Here is a 16,946-nt window from a genome sequence, read left to right as displayed (position 1 = left end):
ATGACCTCTCTTCTTCCAGCCTTCTTCATTCCCTTCCTCCTCTTATCATCTCTAAATGCCTCTACTATCAATATCATAGATCATGGCGCAAGAGGGGATGGCATAACAGATGTGAGCCAAGCATTTCTAGCAGCATGGGCCATTGCCTGCAAGTCATCTCAGCCAACAACGATATATGTACCACCTAAGAGGTTCTTCACTAGCCCAATTGTCTTCCAAGGACCATGCAAGAACTCCAGGATTACATTTCAAATGGAGGGAACCCTTGTTGCTCCTGATTACAAGAAGATGGAAAGTTCTACTAATTGGTTGATGTTCCATGGTGTTCAAGGAGTGTCCATCATCGGAGGATATCTTGATGGCCGTGGCACCAGCTTGTGGGCATGCAAAGCTGCAGGGAGAAATTGTCCCGCCGGAGCTGTGGTAAGGTTTTCTTTCTCGTTATAATGTTTTACTATTTGCGACATGGTAATATATGAGTTAGTCTATGTGATAGAGGATCAGGTAAGCATCTTATTAGTATAATTTCAGCTTAAAATAAGTGGAGGAAATAGCTATGTGCGATTTTAAATTTTATATTCATCTCAGTGGGATGGAATTTTGATGATTTTAGTAAAACTTTGATTAGAGTTTGAACTCTTTCTCTTACTTACTTTAGACTGAAATTTGACCATTGCAATGTATGTGGGGTCCTCTATGACATGGACAAACCTAAGTAATATCAAGTGGAAAATATTGAAGCATTATAGTTCACTAGCTGTAGGGATACCTAGAAGGACCCTATTAAGTTTGAACTTATTACAAGCGGGGGTGTATTATTGCAGTCACTTGCGTTCTACAGTTCGAAGGACATACTAGTTCAAAATCTGAGATCGATCAATGCCAAATTGTTTCACATAGTCGTACATTCATCCCAAGATGCAGTGATACAAGGAGTTAAAATCGATGCCCCGAGAGATAGTCCAAACACAGATGGTGTTCATGTCCAGAATTCAATTAATGTGCGTGTATTGAACATCGGAATCAAGACCGGAGATGATTGCATCTCAATCGGTCCGGGAACTCGAAATTTGTGGATTCAGGGAGTCACATGTGGTCCTGGACATGGTATAAGGTGAGCATCTACTAATACTCTTCTCTTAAGTTTGGAAAGAGCTATGAGTACGGAGTCATTTGTATTAACTTTTGATGAGAGTGCCTATGTCTCTTGCAGCATTGGGAGTCTGGGGAAATCATCAAATGAAGAAGGTGTACAAAATGTGGTGGTGCAGAATGTGGCATTCTATGGAACTCAAAATGGGCTAAGAATCAAAACCTGGGGAAGGCCGAGCAATGGGTTTGTGACAGGAGTGGTTTTCAAGCAAGTTGTGATGAAAAATGTCCAAAACCCCATCATTATTGATCAAAATTATTGCCCTCATAATACTGGTTGCCCTAATCAGGTAAATAAATCAAAGAAAATTTAGTAATCAACCATTATCACATTAGTAGATGTTTCATATCTAACCAATATGTAAGTATCTTGTATGTATTGGGCAGAACTCAGGCATTCAAATTAGTGGAGTAACATACGCAGACATAGTCGGAACATCGGCGACTCAAGTTGCAATGAAATTCGCTTGTAGCACAACTTCTCCATGTAAACGGATCAGTTTGGAAGGTATAAAGCTCACCTACAAGGATCAGACCGCAAAATCCGTCTGCAAGAATGTTTATGGAACAACTCATGGTCTAGTCCTTCCGCGTTGTGTGTAAGAATTCTTATTGTATGTGTGAGGAGAAGGATCACGATTCATGTCACAGAGATCACTGATATGAATTATTATATTAGTAAATATGAGTGGATCTATGTGATAGATGATCTCACATCTAGTCTCTAAACAAGAAGAAAGAGTATGTTAAATTGACTGTAGAGTGATAGATTACAAAATGTACTCTTGTTACAAAATTTTGTGAAACAAGGTTCTCATATTCTTGTAAATTTTTTAGAAAATTCTTCTCCATTTGTAATGCATGTGATCATAAAAATTCAGTTTATATGAATAATATTCTTATTTCAAGATGAAAGAAAAGGCTATTTTTTGTTGATTGAGAGGTTATATTATAGGAATTCTCACTGCAAGATGAATAGTTAGGCATTTTTCTCATTCCCTATCCTAGACTCCAATGTTTCCATATGAATCTGGCTGGTGCCTCGACTATCAACTTGTTTTGATAATAAGGTGTCATTAGCAATAAATACATTCAAGAGCATACCCAATGCATGAGGCTCCCACCACGCAGGGTGTAGGAAAGATCATAATGCACATAGCCTTAACACCCCCCTCCAGCCTCCCCCCGCTTTGCAAACCCACAATCACTAGTCACAATAGTATAGCCTTACCATTGCATCAAGGTCCGCCCTCTTAGCAGTAAATATTAAGTACAGTCAATTCACTCAAAACTTACTTTGGTTTTTATAGGGAATGTGTAGATCATTTAGGGAAATTTACGATGCCACTCCTAGAGAATACCACTATTAAGTATTAACAAAACACTTTTTACGTTACTGAAAATTAGAATCCAACCCTTTGAGGTGAGTCTCGAAATATACCTTAGGTGTTGACATCAACTATAGGTAATTTTTTTTAAATACCAAAATATCCTTATAAACTACAAACTACCAAGTATACCCTTCTCTTAACCAGTTAACCCCCTTCAAATTCCATCATCTTCTTCCTCAAATCGTAGAAGGCAACAAGGATGTGAAACCACAATTTGTCACCCCAACCACAAATCCCGACCAGAAACCGGCGACGAGCGGGGAGGAGTGCGTCTTCTTCCCCAAAACAAAGTTTAATACCGTAGCCATAGACATCCTGCTCCTCAGCCATTGAATTGCATTTTTTTTTTTTTTTTTTCTCATATTTGCTTGTGCTTTCCTGCTCAAATGGGTATTCAAAAACAGGGGAGAGCACCATTTGGACAATTCTTCAGTATGTGTTGGTTCTTCCCTTGAATTTCTCTATGGTTGAGATATAGGGATCTAAAATCTAGGCCATGGCCAAAATTGGTCTCTGTAACTCTATCTTCTCTGTTAATAAAATTTTTCTTTATAAATAAATGGGAACTTAAAACAGGAAGAAAGGAGCCAAGCTGGAAAGGGAGAATGATTCACTCTTGGACAAGCAAGGAAAGCAATGGTTCGTCTCTCAGAGATCTTCCTGAGTACTGTAATAATTTTTTTATTTTTTCGGTGAATATTTTCTGAATAGTTTAAGTTGGGAGAGGATGCTGATTAGTGTTTTAGTTATTACAGGTAGACGGATCTTGAAACCTGTTCTGCACCACTGATCTCATCGATTGGCATTAACCTTCAAAGTTTGATTTCATTAATAAGAGTTTTTGATAACTGCAGGAAGAAGACAGAGATGAAGAAGCAAATCAGTGGTGCAGGAAACGATGGCCGAGAGAGAATGGTTCGAGAGATGATGAGAGGGTAAGGGTTTGATTGGGCTGAAGATGGAGATTCCCAGAAGATTTTAGCGCAAACACCGATAAATATGAAAATAAACAGTCAACAGATCCACACAACACAGGGATTTAATTAAGTCCACATATTGGTGTGGGGTACTACATCCTCGGGCGAAAAAGAAGATACTTCACTATGTTGAAGAGAGATTCTAGCTCTTCCAAGCAGCAGCGAGAAAACTCGTCTTAAAATCCTAGCTCGAAAAACCCCCCACAGTACCATGACTTGCTCAACAAAGTACATTATATACTCCTCCAAGTCACAGGTCGATCTATTGGGTCGCAGTTGATCAGGTTGTCATCAAAAAATGTCGGAGCGAGTCATTCTTCAAAACGGGTCAAGAATTCAAGACAAACTTAACAAGAGAAGAAGAGGGTAAAAAAGTCTATTCAAATCAAGGATTTAGTTATGGGTACCGGTATTGGTCTCAGGCTCTTAGCTGATACAGATACAATATCAATCCGGGGTTGGCTGCATCAGTCCAGATTGGTCAACATTATCCCTATTTTCATAAAAATTAGTTTTTCAATGATTTTACCCCTGATATCGATACGATACTTGATCTCGGATCGGCCAAGTATCAGGATCGATCTCAGTAAATACCGATACAGCCAATCCAATACCAATACCTAAAACCATGATTCAAATCTGCACTTAATAGAGACTACAGGTAAAGGGTCTAGTTCTAACTATCAGTAATGAAAAGAGTATTTCATTAATAATGATAATCTCTAGGGGTTGGTACTTTAAATTTTCTTTTGATTAGATGCAAACAAAATCAAATAGAAAATTGTGCAAAAGAAATTATGTAACTAAATTGAATACCGAACTAGACATGGTAATTAAATTTTTCTTTGCTTGTTTGAATCTTGAGAAGGTCTTACTGTATATCTAGAGTATCATAGAGATCCTTTCCACATAACCCTCCACGCTTGAGTCCTACCCTTTATATATAAGCTACCTTCTTTCTTAAGATATATTGTGATATGCTATTACGCGAATTTGGATGATAAAAAATTACTCAGATTTTGTTTCACAAAGTAGTCTTTTAAATTTTATGATAAAATGAAAGCTCCTTGGTCACATGACCCTTATGCAAGATACAAAAAGCGGCAAAATGCCCTCACCCAATTTATGCCCATATGAACCCCCCCCCCTTCCTTTATGACCCCCACACTGGTTAGAGTGTTCTTTTCCCCTTATTATAGCCAAAAGAAAAAGATAGATGTCAAAGTCAAAAGCCTTGTCTCTCAAGCTAACATCCGCGTCTAAGGGTGCATGTAGAAAAAAATGACTGGTTGCAACAGGGCTGGATTGAATAGGGCCTTTTAAAACCCAGCCCAACCTTGGATCCTCTTGGCTTAGTTCAGGCCCATCTTGGCCCTGACCTAGTGCCTAAAAACCTCAACATAGACCCAACCCTGCCCGGCTCAGCCCAGCCCAGCCCAGGACCTAACTTTGGTATCATAAGACAATTTTTTTTATTAAAATTTAATATTTTTTTGGGTAATAGAACCCTGTCCTTTTGTGCAGCTACTACACAGCATGTAGGTCAATGGAAGGCCGCGAGGCATCTAGGTGGAAGGACAGTGCGATAGTTTCGCTTCCACTTGTACCTGATCATAGACACACAAGTAGACAGGGTTTTTTTTTCCTATGTTTTTTTATTAATCAAAAGTTTATTGGAAACTTCCATTTTTTTCAAATTAAAGAACAACAAAATCACAGAGTTCTTGATCTAAAATTAGTGTGTTCCTCCCCATCACTCAATAAACATAAATGGATCGCTGAACGTCTCATAAACTCTTCAATCAACCTTCTTGGAGCTGTCAAAAGGCAATATTATTAGGTCAGTTGTTTAAATCTCTAGAGACGATGATCAATTTATTAAATTGTCTATATATCCACCTCGTTGGAGACCTCAAAGGGCAATAATAATAGGTCAATTGTTGGATTTTTTTTTCCTAAGCTTTTAAAATCTGGTCTAAGCTTTTAAATAGGGAGGGGATAGGTTGGGCCGGGGTGGACTCAACCTGAGCCTCAACCTTGGCCCGACCAATTCAACTTTATCATGCCCTTAGGGTTGAAAAATCCAGTCTAGACCCTGTTCAAGCTTAGGGTAGATCCGACGGGCTCACAAGGTCAAACTTACACCATGAGATAGGATTGTCAATTGGTCAGTTCGATCTACTTTTGGTCAGACTGATTCAGGTTTAGTCATATCAGTCTCATTACTATTTCGATTCCACCGGTTTCTAGAAAACCCAAACCCAAGCTGGATGATCAAGAAATTGGTTCGATTCATTCGGTTCAGTTTGTTTCAATCATTTTGATGCATATCCATCTACACAGGTGCAACTCATTAAACAGAGATAGGGGGTCTTGTATTAATATCAAGCTTTCCCAAATTGATCTTACATTCAGTTCTCCTGCCTTGCTTTAATTTAAGGATCATCATCTCTGGGGATTGCAGTTGGACTTTGGGCCTAGCAAGGTAAGGCCCAAGTGACTGAGATATGAGTCATATCAGACCTTTATCTACAGATCCTAGCTATCCTAAAGTGGGATGGACATGCTAAAGAGTGATTTAGGGCTCGAGCTTTGGGCCTTACCAGCCCACCCTAATGTCTGGCCAGGCCCAGCTCAGCCTTAATTCCAGCCCCTGCTCTATTGGCATATAAATCTTGTGAAAAAGAACACTGCCCGGTAGCGTTCACCTGCGACCACACACAAGGGAAGCAAAACAATCGGGCAGCCCTCCTGTTGGATGCTCTTGCGTGCCACCTCATTGATCTAACACTGGTGCAGTAGCCACACGATTGAGCAGCAAACCTTCCCCATAAATCCTTTTCTAAAAGATCCAATGACTAGTCCTGCGTGCCTATACTGACGCCACAACCGCATGGACCAGGTTCAAGTCGAACTCATAACCACACAATTCTTGAAGCAAAGGTCCTTTGCCATCTCAACTACCCACTTGGGGTTAAAAAATATCTAATTCATATCCATACATATCTATGAAAGGAATGCTGCTTAATTAGATGTCTATCCAATCACTGACCTATTAGTATAGCATTAGGCAAAGTCCTTTGTGGGTCTGGCCCCCTTTGTGGGCTTCTGGCTCCTTTGTGGGCTTTGTCTCGCCCCTTGTGGTCTCCCCTTGCACCCCCAAAAATAGGATGACCTGCCTAACAAAGAATACTTCAACTATATTACTTGTATTCAGAGTCCAAAGGATTGATGGCACCTAAACTAGTTCATTATTATAATTAAATACCAATATTTGATATATAGGATCACTAAAGGCTACACTAGACCAACTTTTCCAGTCCAAAGCCAAGGTCCCCACCCCCCAAGAAAATATGAAAGGTGAAAAGTGGCATTTCTAGAATTCTACTAAAGATAAGGAAATTTTTTTTAAATCCCAATAGAGGATACACTAGAACAGAACTTGGTTAATGTTACAGTTGTAACCTAAGAGTAGTTTAATTGTCTCTATAGTTTCAATGAGAGCTAAGACATGATGGATCCATTCGAATGAATGTGAGACATTATTGAGGCGAAAACAAGGAGAGGACACGAACATGTATAAGTTGAGATCATGATCAAACTATACTATAATCACTATCCTACGTGTCTAGTAGTTTTTTTAGGCCATGTTTGGTGGTCGAGAAATACAAATATAGTAGACATCACCAATGAAAACCATTATGAAGAAGTGAGTTTTTCAGTGTCTTCCAATGGAAATCTCTAGACCCACGATCAGTTTTCCATTAGAAAACGTAGCACATGATTCTATCTTTTTGTGGGGCCCTTGTTTGGTTCTGGCGCGGCCGTACTGTCCATTGGGTGGAAGGACTTTCTTCTTCACTTATGGACTTGCATGATTCTTTCGAGCGCTTGGACAGGTCAGTAAATTAGAGATCGACTAAGGAGATGGTATTCATCAGATGGCATCCTCCTTCTGATGACTATATTAAAGTGAACTTAAACGGATCTATACACTTACCTTACAAAAAATAAAAAATAGAGGATCAGTACACTTAGAGAGGGAGACAGCAGTAATTGGAGCAGTCATTAGAGACCATATGGGCCAATTTTAGCGCCATTGCACACAACCTCAGCTCATACTGGGCTCGTTGTTCCCTATCATCCCCAAGCATAGTGACTATGGGTGGGTTTGAATTAGGCACAACAACTCTACGGCTACACCTATATATATATATATATATATAGGAAAAAGAATGCTACCAAGTCGCGTGGTTCTTGCATCAAGACATAGGAGCCTATGAATCACTGCCCTCCATACCTTATATATATAGGAAAAAAAATGCTACCGAGTCACGTGGTTCTTGCATCCAGACATAGGAGCCTATGAATCACTGCCCCCCATACCTCATAGAATGAAGAATTACATCCATATTGATCCTCCAACAATCTTTTTCATTTACCTCATGTTGGTGCAAGGGTCACGTGATCAGATACCAATCTTTTGCTCATATATGTATATATCTCTTATCCATATACGTATATGAGAAAAATGGAAATGAAAATGAGGATGAAGGAGGGGGTCAATGTGGTCTCTACACTCATGAAATGATCACGCCATCCCCATAAAATGCAAATTGACTCCAATTGATGCTTTCTTGAGCACTTCAATTGGCCCCAATGCATACGCAGTGTTACACTTCCTCTATGTATATAGACAACCAAAGGTGGATTTAGGTGACTGTTTAGCCCCTTAATTTACAATAGAATCCATTATGATTTCAAGAAGCCGCACATGCTATGGTAAAGGTCGAAGGTCATGCGAAGCTTCTCATTTCTCACACAGATTTTCATGAAGAATTAATTTAAGATAAAAATAACCCATGGAAACATGAACGTAGCTCTAGTCAGATCCACACAAGTGTCTGGTAATCCCCACTTAATGACCAGGGAATCTTTCAAGCTATATAAATGATTTGATTTAAAAACTATATCTGACTTTAAAAGAATGGAAGAGAGTCAGAGACACAAAAACAAAGGAAAAGCGAAAGAGCACATGAGATGCTATACCTATTCAGTCATCACCTGCAACTTATGATAAAAAATGTCATTCCTTTCTTCTCCCATACAAAACATGTTTATATGATCGTTACCTGTCAGGGGAACCTAAGGTTCCATGTTATGCGACATGCCTCTTGTTGAGAGACACACGTGTACATTTGTTCATCGTCCACGTGTCAAAAGCCATTTTCTCTTTTGGATGGGAATTTGACTTTTTTTTATTTTTTTATTTTACCTCTCTATGGCATAAGATCTTTTCCTTCAAAAATGAGTTACATTGCTTGCAATGCACTTTGTGGTTGAAATGCTAAAGTTTCATTTGATTTTTTTGGTCGGTTTGGAAGAAAATTTGGATAGGGAGAACATGAACTACAATGCATCTATTTTTGGCAAATTATTATTGTTATGATGATCTTATATTTTTTTCAAATGTCACATTGCATTTATCTTTACAAAGTGGAAAAATGATGTCTACATTCCGATTGTTGGATGGAGAGAACATGGTGTAAATTAGCCACATATTAAATTTCAAAATTTAAGTCAACCAATTATTCTTCCTTGTATTGGAATGCATCCAGTGTAAGTCCATACATGTGTATCAATGCTCAAGACATTATTATTCATTTTGTCAACCCTAAGCAATAATAGACGATTTAGATTAAAAGAGTCAAATTATTCTTCCTTGTATTGGAATGCAACCAGTGTATGTCCATGCATGTGTATCAATGCTCAAGACATTATTATGCATTCTGTCAACTTTCAGCAAAAATAGATGATTTAGATTAGTCAAATGACTAATATTTATTTTGTAATGTTTAGAAACATCATTTTCCATTGTTACATGATAACTAAAATTTTTTGAAAGCTTGATTTTTCAATTATTCTTCAAAGTTTTTTATTTTTATTTTTATATTTTATATTTTTTAGATTAGGAGAAATGTAACAATTGGGAGACTCAAATCAAGACCTCTTGGTGAGTTTGGGTGTTGCACACTACAAACTCACCAGTTTCGCTAGGCAATTATAGCTATTTGTTGTGCATTATCATGGTTGGTTTGAAAGTCGAAACCAACCAAATGAATAGATAATGGCTTGGCTAAAAATATAGTGTATTCACAAAATTTGAACATCAATTAACTACCACATGAGAGGAAATATTTTCAAACTAACATATAAGCACCGTTTGATAACATTTCTACTATTTCTGTGTCTAGAAACAACAGAAACGGCTTTTCACGTTTCTGGAAACAAAAAGGGATTTTTTTGGTGTTTGATAAACCTCTTTCTCAAAATGTTTTCTACAGACATAATACCACTAAAAAACCCAATATTATCATCAAATGCCCAAAAAGGAGAGAGAGTTCGGTTGCCTCTTTTTAGGTTTAAATAGTTGAGAGATTTATCAGGCACAAAAGCATTTTTTTTTTCTCTCAAACAAATCCGACTTGTTTCGTCAAAGTCTTTTATAAAATTGTAAATAGGCATAAATTTTGATTCATGTTTCTAGAAATGGGTGAAATGGAATAACTTTATTAAACACTCTTTAGGTTGTTTCTCCATTTATAGGAACAAGAAAACATAGAACCAACAGAAACGGAATATTGTCAAATAGTGTCATAATCTAACATAAGAAAATCATGCACAATGAAAAACAATTAGATTAGAACCATATTCTCTAGTAGAGACTGCCTAGACCATAGGATATGAAATTTAAACTTCGGCATGTTGCTTTGATGTACTTGTATGCACCTAAGAAGGCAAAAAATTAATCAACTACAAAAGGTCGAGAAGACACCCATACGATTAGAATTTGTAGGGGATTTACAAATGGGTGGTGGATTTATCAGCCACAAATGCAACATTTGAAACTTGGAAGCATCGTGGCAAGGAGGTGTATTTCTTGGGTTAAAAGTCACTAATCAAGAATGGTGATGTAAACAGATTGAATTCGAATCGAATATAACAATATATGTATCCACATCTAATTAGCTTTCTAATGGATTTAAATATATTTTTTTAAATTAACTTATTTCTTCTGAATGGATACGAACACAAATCGAATACAAATTTTTGACTATCCATTTACATTCTTAGTAGAGACTGGAGAGTGAAGTCATAAGTTTGGAGAGAATGGTACCATGGTCTCACTATCTATGTTGAGCGACGAAGAATGGGAGAAAATTAAAACTCGAGAAGCTGAAAAATTGAATCCAATACTCCACTAAGGTTGATGTCGAAGTGTCATATCTTAAATTACATAGATGTTGATATGGCCAAATTGATTGCCCAGTAGGGTAAGAACACGTGGTATCTAAGGAAAGGACACGTGTCACTCACCTATTAGAGGCTGCAAGGAGTCTGACAGCGTCAACCGCGTGAAGAGAATATTCCCCGTGAAGGGGATAAGATGTATCCGAGTAGGACTCGAAGAGGAAAGGAGGCAGACCCGAGGAGGACTCCTCCAAGGAAAAGAGAAACCCTAAACCCTAAGGACTATAAGAGAGGGCCTGAGCGGAGGAAAAAAGGTAAGCAGAAAAACCCACACCATTACCCTTGTGAAAAGTTGTGCGGCCGATCTCTAACTTGGGCGTCGGAGGACTAACCCCGGATAAACATCCGAGCCTCTGCCTTCTGTATTTGTGCAGGATCAGCTCATACGGATTTTTGGCAGCAACAGATTGGCGCCGTCCGTGGGAACGACAGTAATGGTGGGGAGAACCTACAATCGTAGGAACACTAGAGCAGCGTCAAATATAAACACGGGGGAGGAGGAACCTTCAGGAGGACTCCCTCCCTCGATGAAAATCAGAGGAGAAAGGGGAAACAATGATCGGGAAGGTTTCGCGAGGGACCAGCGTTCAGCTGGATATTCGATACACGGAGATAGTAATCCTCCACCCCTTCCTGGAGCGCAGGAATATGTGACAAGGGAGTAGTTCGAAGCCCTCCAAGAGAAATATGACCGAATGGCCGAGGCAATGGAGATTTTTGAAGCTGTCTCTCAGAAGACCGGAAGAGCACCGCAAGGCCCCCATATCTGGCTCGAGAGAGCTCGAGACGAGGATCGGATCAGTACAGGATCGATAAGGTCCGCTCATAATCCTCGAAACCGAACGATGAGGGAAAGCCTCTCACCCAGGGGAAGGACACGAAGTGCCACCGGGGCCAGACATGGGGAACCACGCCAAGGAGACGAACAAAGACACGAGGACTCGGGGTTGAAGCAGATGATCCTAGACCTGAAAGATGAGATCAGGAAGGTGGTAGAAAACCAGACGGGAGCTTGCGAGCTAGACCTCACTAATGACACAACTCTATGAGGTCATGAGGGACCCACGCCTGCCAAAGTATGACACTTACGACAGGTCTGGGGACCCCGTCGGTCATCTGGAAGGCTTCAAGGTCGCTATGCAGTTCTATCGAGTCTCGAAAAACATCATGTATTATGCCCTGCCATTGACGTTCAGAGGAGCGACAAGGCTATGGTACAACCGTTTGCCGACGAAGTCGATCCACAGCTTCAACGATTTAAGTTATTTCTTCATGAAGGGATTCTCCAGTAGCCAACCCCTTCAAAAGACCACGTTGAACTTGACCAACGTCAAGCAACATGAAGGAGAATCACTGTGAAACTACATGAAGCGCTTCCAATAAGAGAATATCACGATCAGAGGTCTAGACCGGAAAGAAGAGTTCACAGCCCTACTGGGAGGCGTCAAGGATAAGGAGCCGAAAAGGTCTTTGGCAAAGCATACATCGAGGAATCTAGCCGAGTTGAGAGCTCAGTGCGATAAGTACATCCAGATGGAGAAATCCTTCAAGCCGATGAAGAAGCTGAAGGGAAGACGGGAAGGAAAAGGATTTCAAGAGGCGACGACAAACCTTCCGAAGAAAGCAAAAGACGAAAGTCCGAGCTTAGTCAGGCACCCAGTCCACCAAGGAAGTTCGAGAAATACGCGCCCCTGAACCGAAAACGAACGGATGTGCTGATGCAAATAAAGGACTCCCTGGATGCCAGAGCCATAAAATGGCCAGGGAAGATGGGACGACACCCTAAGAGATGCAATATGGACAAATATTACCACTTCCACAGGGACCACGGCCATGACACCGAAGATTGTTGGCACCTCAAGGGGAAAATAGAAGGAATGATAAGAAGAGGATATCTAGGCCGATTCGTGGACCGCAAAAAGGAGGATGCCCAAGATGGTAATGACCGTAGGGACAACCATCGTAGAGATGGCAGAGGCCGCTATGAAAGAAGGGGGCCAGCCCGCAGAGGCAATCAGGAATGACAAAGGGATCGGACACCCGAGGAAGCTGACCATCACCTCTGAGACGAGAATAAAATCCCAACTAGGGTTATAGCGACAATCTGTGGAGACCTAGCCGCTGGAGAAAGTTCAGTCTTGACCAGGAAAGCAAAAGCCTATGCGAGAAGCGTACATGTGGCTGAATGCTCAAACAAGAAGGCGAGGACGGGGATGGTTATTTCCTTCTCAGATGAAGATCTGGAAGGGGTGCACACTCCGCACGATGATGCCCTGGTAGTCACCATGACCATAGCCGATTGCAGAGTGAAGAGGATCTTAGTGGATAATGGCAGTTTAACTGATATCCTGTTCCTTGAAGCTTTCCAGAAGATGGGCCTGGACGATGGAAAGCTGAAGAAAGTCGAACACCCATTGCAAGGATTCTCCGGCGTCCCAGTAAAAGTGGAGGGATCAATTAAGTTATCGGTAAGAGCCGGCACCGGAGATCGCCAAGTAACAGTCATGATCAATTTCCTGCTAGTAGGCATTACTTCGGCATACAATGCCATCCTAGGGAGAGTTGGTTTAAACCTGCTAAAGATTGTCATCTTCACACCACATCTCAAGATGAAATTCCCAACCAAGAACAGTGTCGATGAATGTCGAGGCGATCAGGAGGCATTCCGAAGATGCTACGCCACTACCTTATGGGGAAGAGAGAAGGTAGGCAAGGCACTCCCGATAGAAGATCTGCGCGATGGACCCAGTACCAAAGCGGTTCAGGCCCTCGCTGCTCCTGGCCATAGCTTGTCTGCCTGAGACTCTTCCCCCGTGGTAGACTTCAGAAGCCTAAGGGCTGGGAATGTTAGGGCCGAGGTTGGCTTTGTCCCTCGGTGGTCGGTTAAAGAAGACGACACTCTGTCCATCGGGCATGTCGCTCGTGAGCTGGTACTGAAGGGCATGTGTCTTGACGCTTCGCCATCACCATCGCCATCGACTCCGCGTCTGTCCCAAGAAGGGCAAGGGTGGAGTTCACCATCCTCAGATCGGGGATATCTCAGACGGTGTCAAATGGCACCCCCTCGGACGACCTCATGAAGAAGAATTTCTCCTTCCACCCATGGATTGACGTTGGGTAACCGTTCAGCAGCCGAAGGTCTTCCCGATGGATGAAGTAGTACTAGCCCGAAAGCCCCTTACAAGCCTGAAGGAGGAAGCAATTGACAAAGAGAGGGAGGGAGAGAGGCCTCTGGCGCCTAGAGAAAAGGACGATAAAGCTAAGCATCTGCCGCCATCCGTTCGACGTCAGCTTGGTCGGACAAATCCCACAGTGCCAAAACACCCGAGCAAAGAAAGGATGGAGGGGAAGCCGAAGGCCGGCCTTAAACGCCTCCTTATATAAGCATAACTCTTCAGAGTTCATATAGCTGGCTCGATCGGTCGGTTTCGGTAGTCGGAGCTCGAAAGCATCCAAGATACTGAAGGAGGCCCTTAGCTCCCCCAGCTCCAGCTCATCCATAGTGGAAACGATGTGGAGAGCCTCCACCTCAAGGGGGTCCTGGGTCTGGGCTCGGGATTCAAGCACCCTCTGTCACACCCCTTCACACAGAATCGGACCGATAACAGGGTTAACTCCGGTTAACCCAAACCTGTCAGGATCATCTGATACAGTATCCAACCACAGCATACACACAACTAAGAAAATGTTCAACAGTTCAGTGGAAGACTTAAATTACCTATAAATGTCCCCATTATACTTGATACCCAAATTATAGTACATAGTTAAGTACATGTGGGCCCGCAGGCATGATATTTATATAAAAATAATACAATTTACATATCAAGTACACAAAAGGGATCATCAAAAGAATCAAAAAGTAACCCTGTATAGAGTCACTGCTGTGGTCCCACAGCACAACCCTCGCACATACAATCTGTGCCGTGCTCATAGTCCTCGGGGACCCACCAATCCTCCTCAGGGAATTCCATTGTGGGGCCCGACCCTTGATCCTCAGGCTGATGACCTACAAAATCGTCTAAAAGAGGTGCACACGTGGATAAAGGTGCTGACTCCAACAATTTAAAAGCAGTACGATTGGCCCTCTTAAATATACCACCGGGGTTACCGACTATCCTAATGACCAACCGGGCATATGTCTAACCGCCACAGTGACCCGACAACTGCGACCACTGCTTCCCCCCAAATGGTAACCCAACACCTCAACCCATGTTGGGAAGGGTCGTAGCACAAAAAGATGATAATCCTACACCGCATGCTCCTATATGACATAGTACGATTGCATAGTACCTCCGTGTCCCATTCCACGGGCCACCAATGCACTCGTTTCCAAGCCGACTACGGCATCTAGTCTATTAATGCATTATGCACAATGATGTTATCATTCATCACATAATCACATCATCATTTGACATTGAGAAAATAAACGCAACACACAAGTCATAATAATATGAGGATGACTAAGTTACAGATAATTTGTATGATGACATGACTAGTCTAGATACAATTAAATGAATGCCAAACAAGCCTTAAAATAAGGTCAAACGTCCTCTCTCCACTTACCTGTAGTGTACAAAGACTCACGCCCGGTACGGGTGAGATCCGGTGTGAGAAGCGTAAGTTTTGGTGAACCTATCATAAGTGAATGGGGTTAGCATTTCACCACTTTGGGGTCAAAACTAACAAGATTTGATGACAAAATCATGTTTAGAATCCTAAAAGGAGGTCGCACGTCCGTTTTGGGTCCATTCAAATGTAGAAATCACGTTGGGAGCCTCTCGGGTGGGTTGGACAACCCACCTGTCATGACCCACTGGTCCTGACCGGCGGGTAGGTCGACCCATCGGTCCTAATCCACCAGTCATGACCGACAGGCAGGTCGGCCTGTCGGTCGACCCGTCGGTAGGGGCCAGTCGGTGCAGGCCGAGGGCCTACTAAGACCAGCAGGCAGGTTGGCCCGCCGGTTGGGCCCGAGACCCTGTCCTCTCAGGTGGGTACCCTCAGGCGGGCCATTTGGCCCACCGGTCTTGGCCCACCGGTTTTGGCGGAAAAATGCCATTTTTTCCGAAACCTTTCCCAACCTTTGGGGAATCAAATAGGGTTTTTTCAAACCCATTCTCCACACATTCAAGGTCTCATAAGATGGTTCTAACCTAAATCTAGGTTAGATTTAAGGAATGGAAGCCATCTTACCTTCTTTGCTCAATAACTCTTTAAAAAATCTCGAAATTACTTCAAATCACCAATGCTCCTCCAACCGTGGAAACACTTCTTCAAATCCTTCAAAATCAACTCATAAACCATCTATTAAACCTTAGATTCATCATCTCAAGGGGGATTTACCAGACCTCAAGAAACACTACCCAAATCAAGGGTTTACTTGGGTATGGTGAAAGTTTAGGGAATATAGCCTTCGCTCACCTCTAAACGCAGATCTCGTGTTGGGGATCACTCTTCTGGCGTCGGAATGGAAAGATCAAGCTTTGGCGCCGCTTAAATCCATTCCTTCTTCCTCTTCCTCCCCTTTCTTCTTCGCCGTTCTCTTTTCTCCCTCCTTTTCTCTCTCCTCTTTACTCTTTTCACCAAACACCCGAATGTCATAAATGATAAAATGGAAAACTCATATATGTTATTTATACTTTCTAAAACAGCTAAGTAACCACATGGGTGGGTCACTCAGGTGGGCACATCCGCCCACCTGAGGGTCAAAAATTGGCCAACAAGTGGGATTTTGATGGAATTCGACTCTCGACACGAATCTCACTCTCGGCATAAGGTCTATTATACGTATGTGCTTTAGGATACGGCTACATACCTGCTTTATCCGTACATGACCTTATGATATGTGCATGTACACGGCTTGGGTACACCCGTCTCCTCTGGCACTAACTCATACTTGTCCGGCCAACCAATGTTCAAAGTTACCCTTGCCATCATGGTCCATAAGGAACCCGCCTTAACCCTCTCCCGTTCGGGTCCTGCATGGTTAAACCGGGGCAACCGTGTAATTAGACCGGATTTAAAAAGTAGGGTATCACACCCTCTCCCTAAATCCCTCACCGTTTGAGCCACCGTCGGACCCAGACGGCTAGGCCGCAGACAATGAGTCACGAGT

At 41.9% G+C, this 16,946-nt stretch overlaps 1 protein-coding gene across 1 annotated transcript; it reads left to right on the top strand.

Annotated features, from left to right (window-relative positions):
* Window positions 1–1,755, top strand: LOC122063767 (polygalacturonase-like). The gene is made up of 4 exons (XM_042627476.1): window positions 1–423; window positions 825–1,114; window positions 1,214–1,442; window positions 1,540–1,755. Exons 1-4 carry the CDS (start codon window positions 1–3, stop codon window positions 1,753–1,755), a joined length of 1,158 nt encoding a protein of 385 aa, XP_042483410.1.
* Window positions 1,756–16,946: the final 15,191 nt, after the last annotated feature.

Source organism: Macadamia integrifolia, chromosome 2 (genome assembly GCF_013358625.1).
Source record: "Macadamia integrifolia cultivar HAES 741 chromosome 2, SCU_Mint_v3, whole genome shotgun sequence".
Taxonomy (NCBI): domain Eukaryota; kingdom Viridiplantae; phylum Streptophyta; class Magnoliopsida; order Proteales; family Proteaceae; genus Macadamia; species Macadamia integrifolia.
The sequence above is the reverse complement of the archived record's forward strand: the minus strand, read 5'-3'. Positions and strand labels throughout refer to the sequence as shown.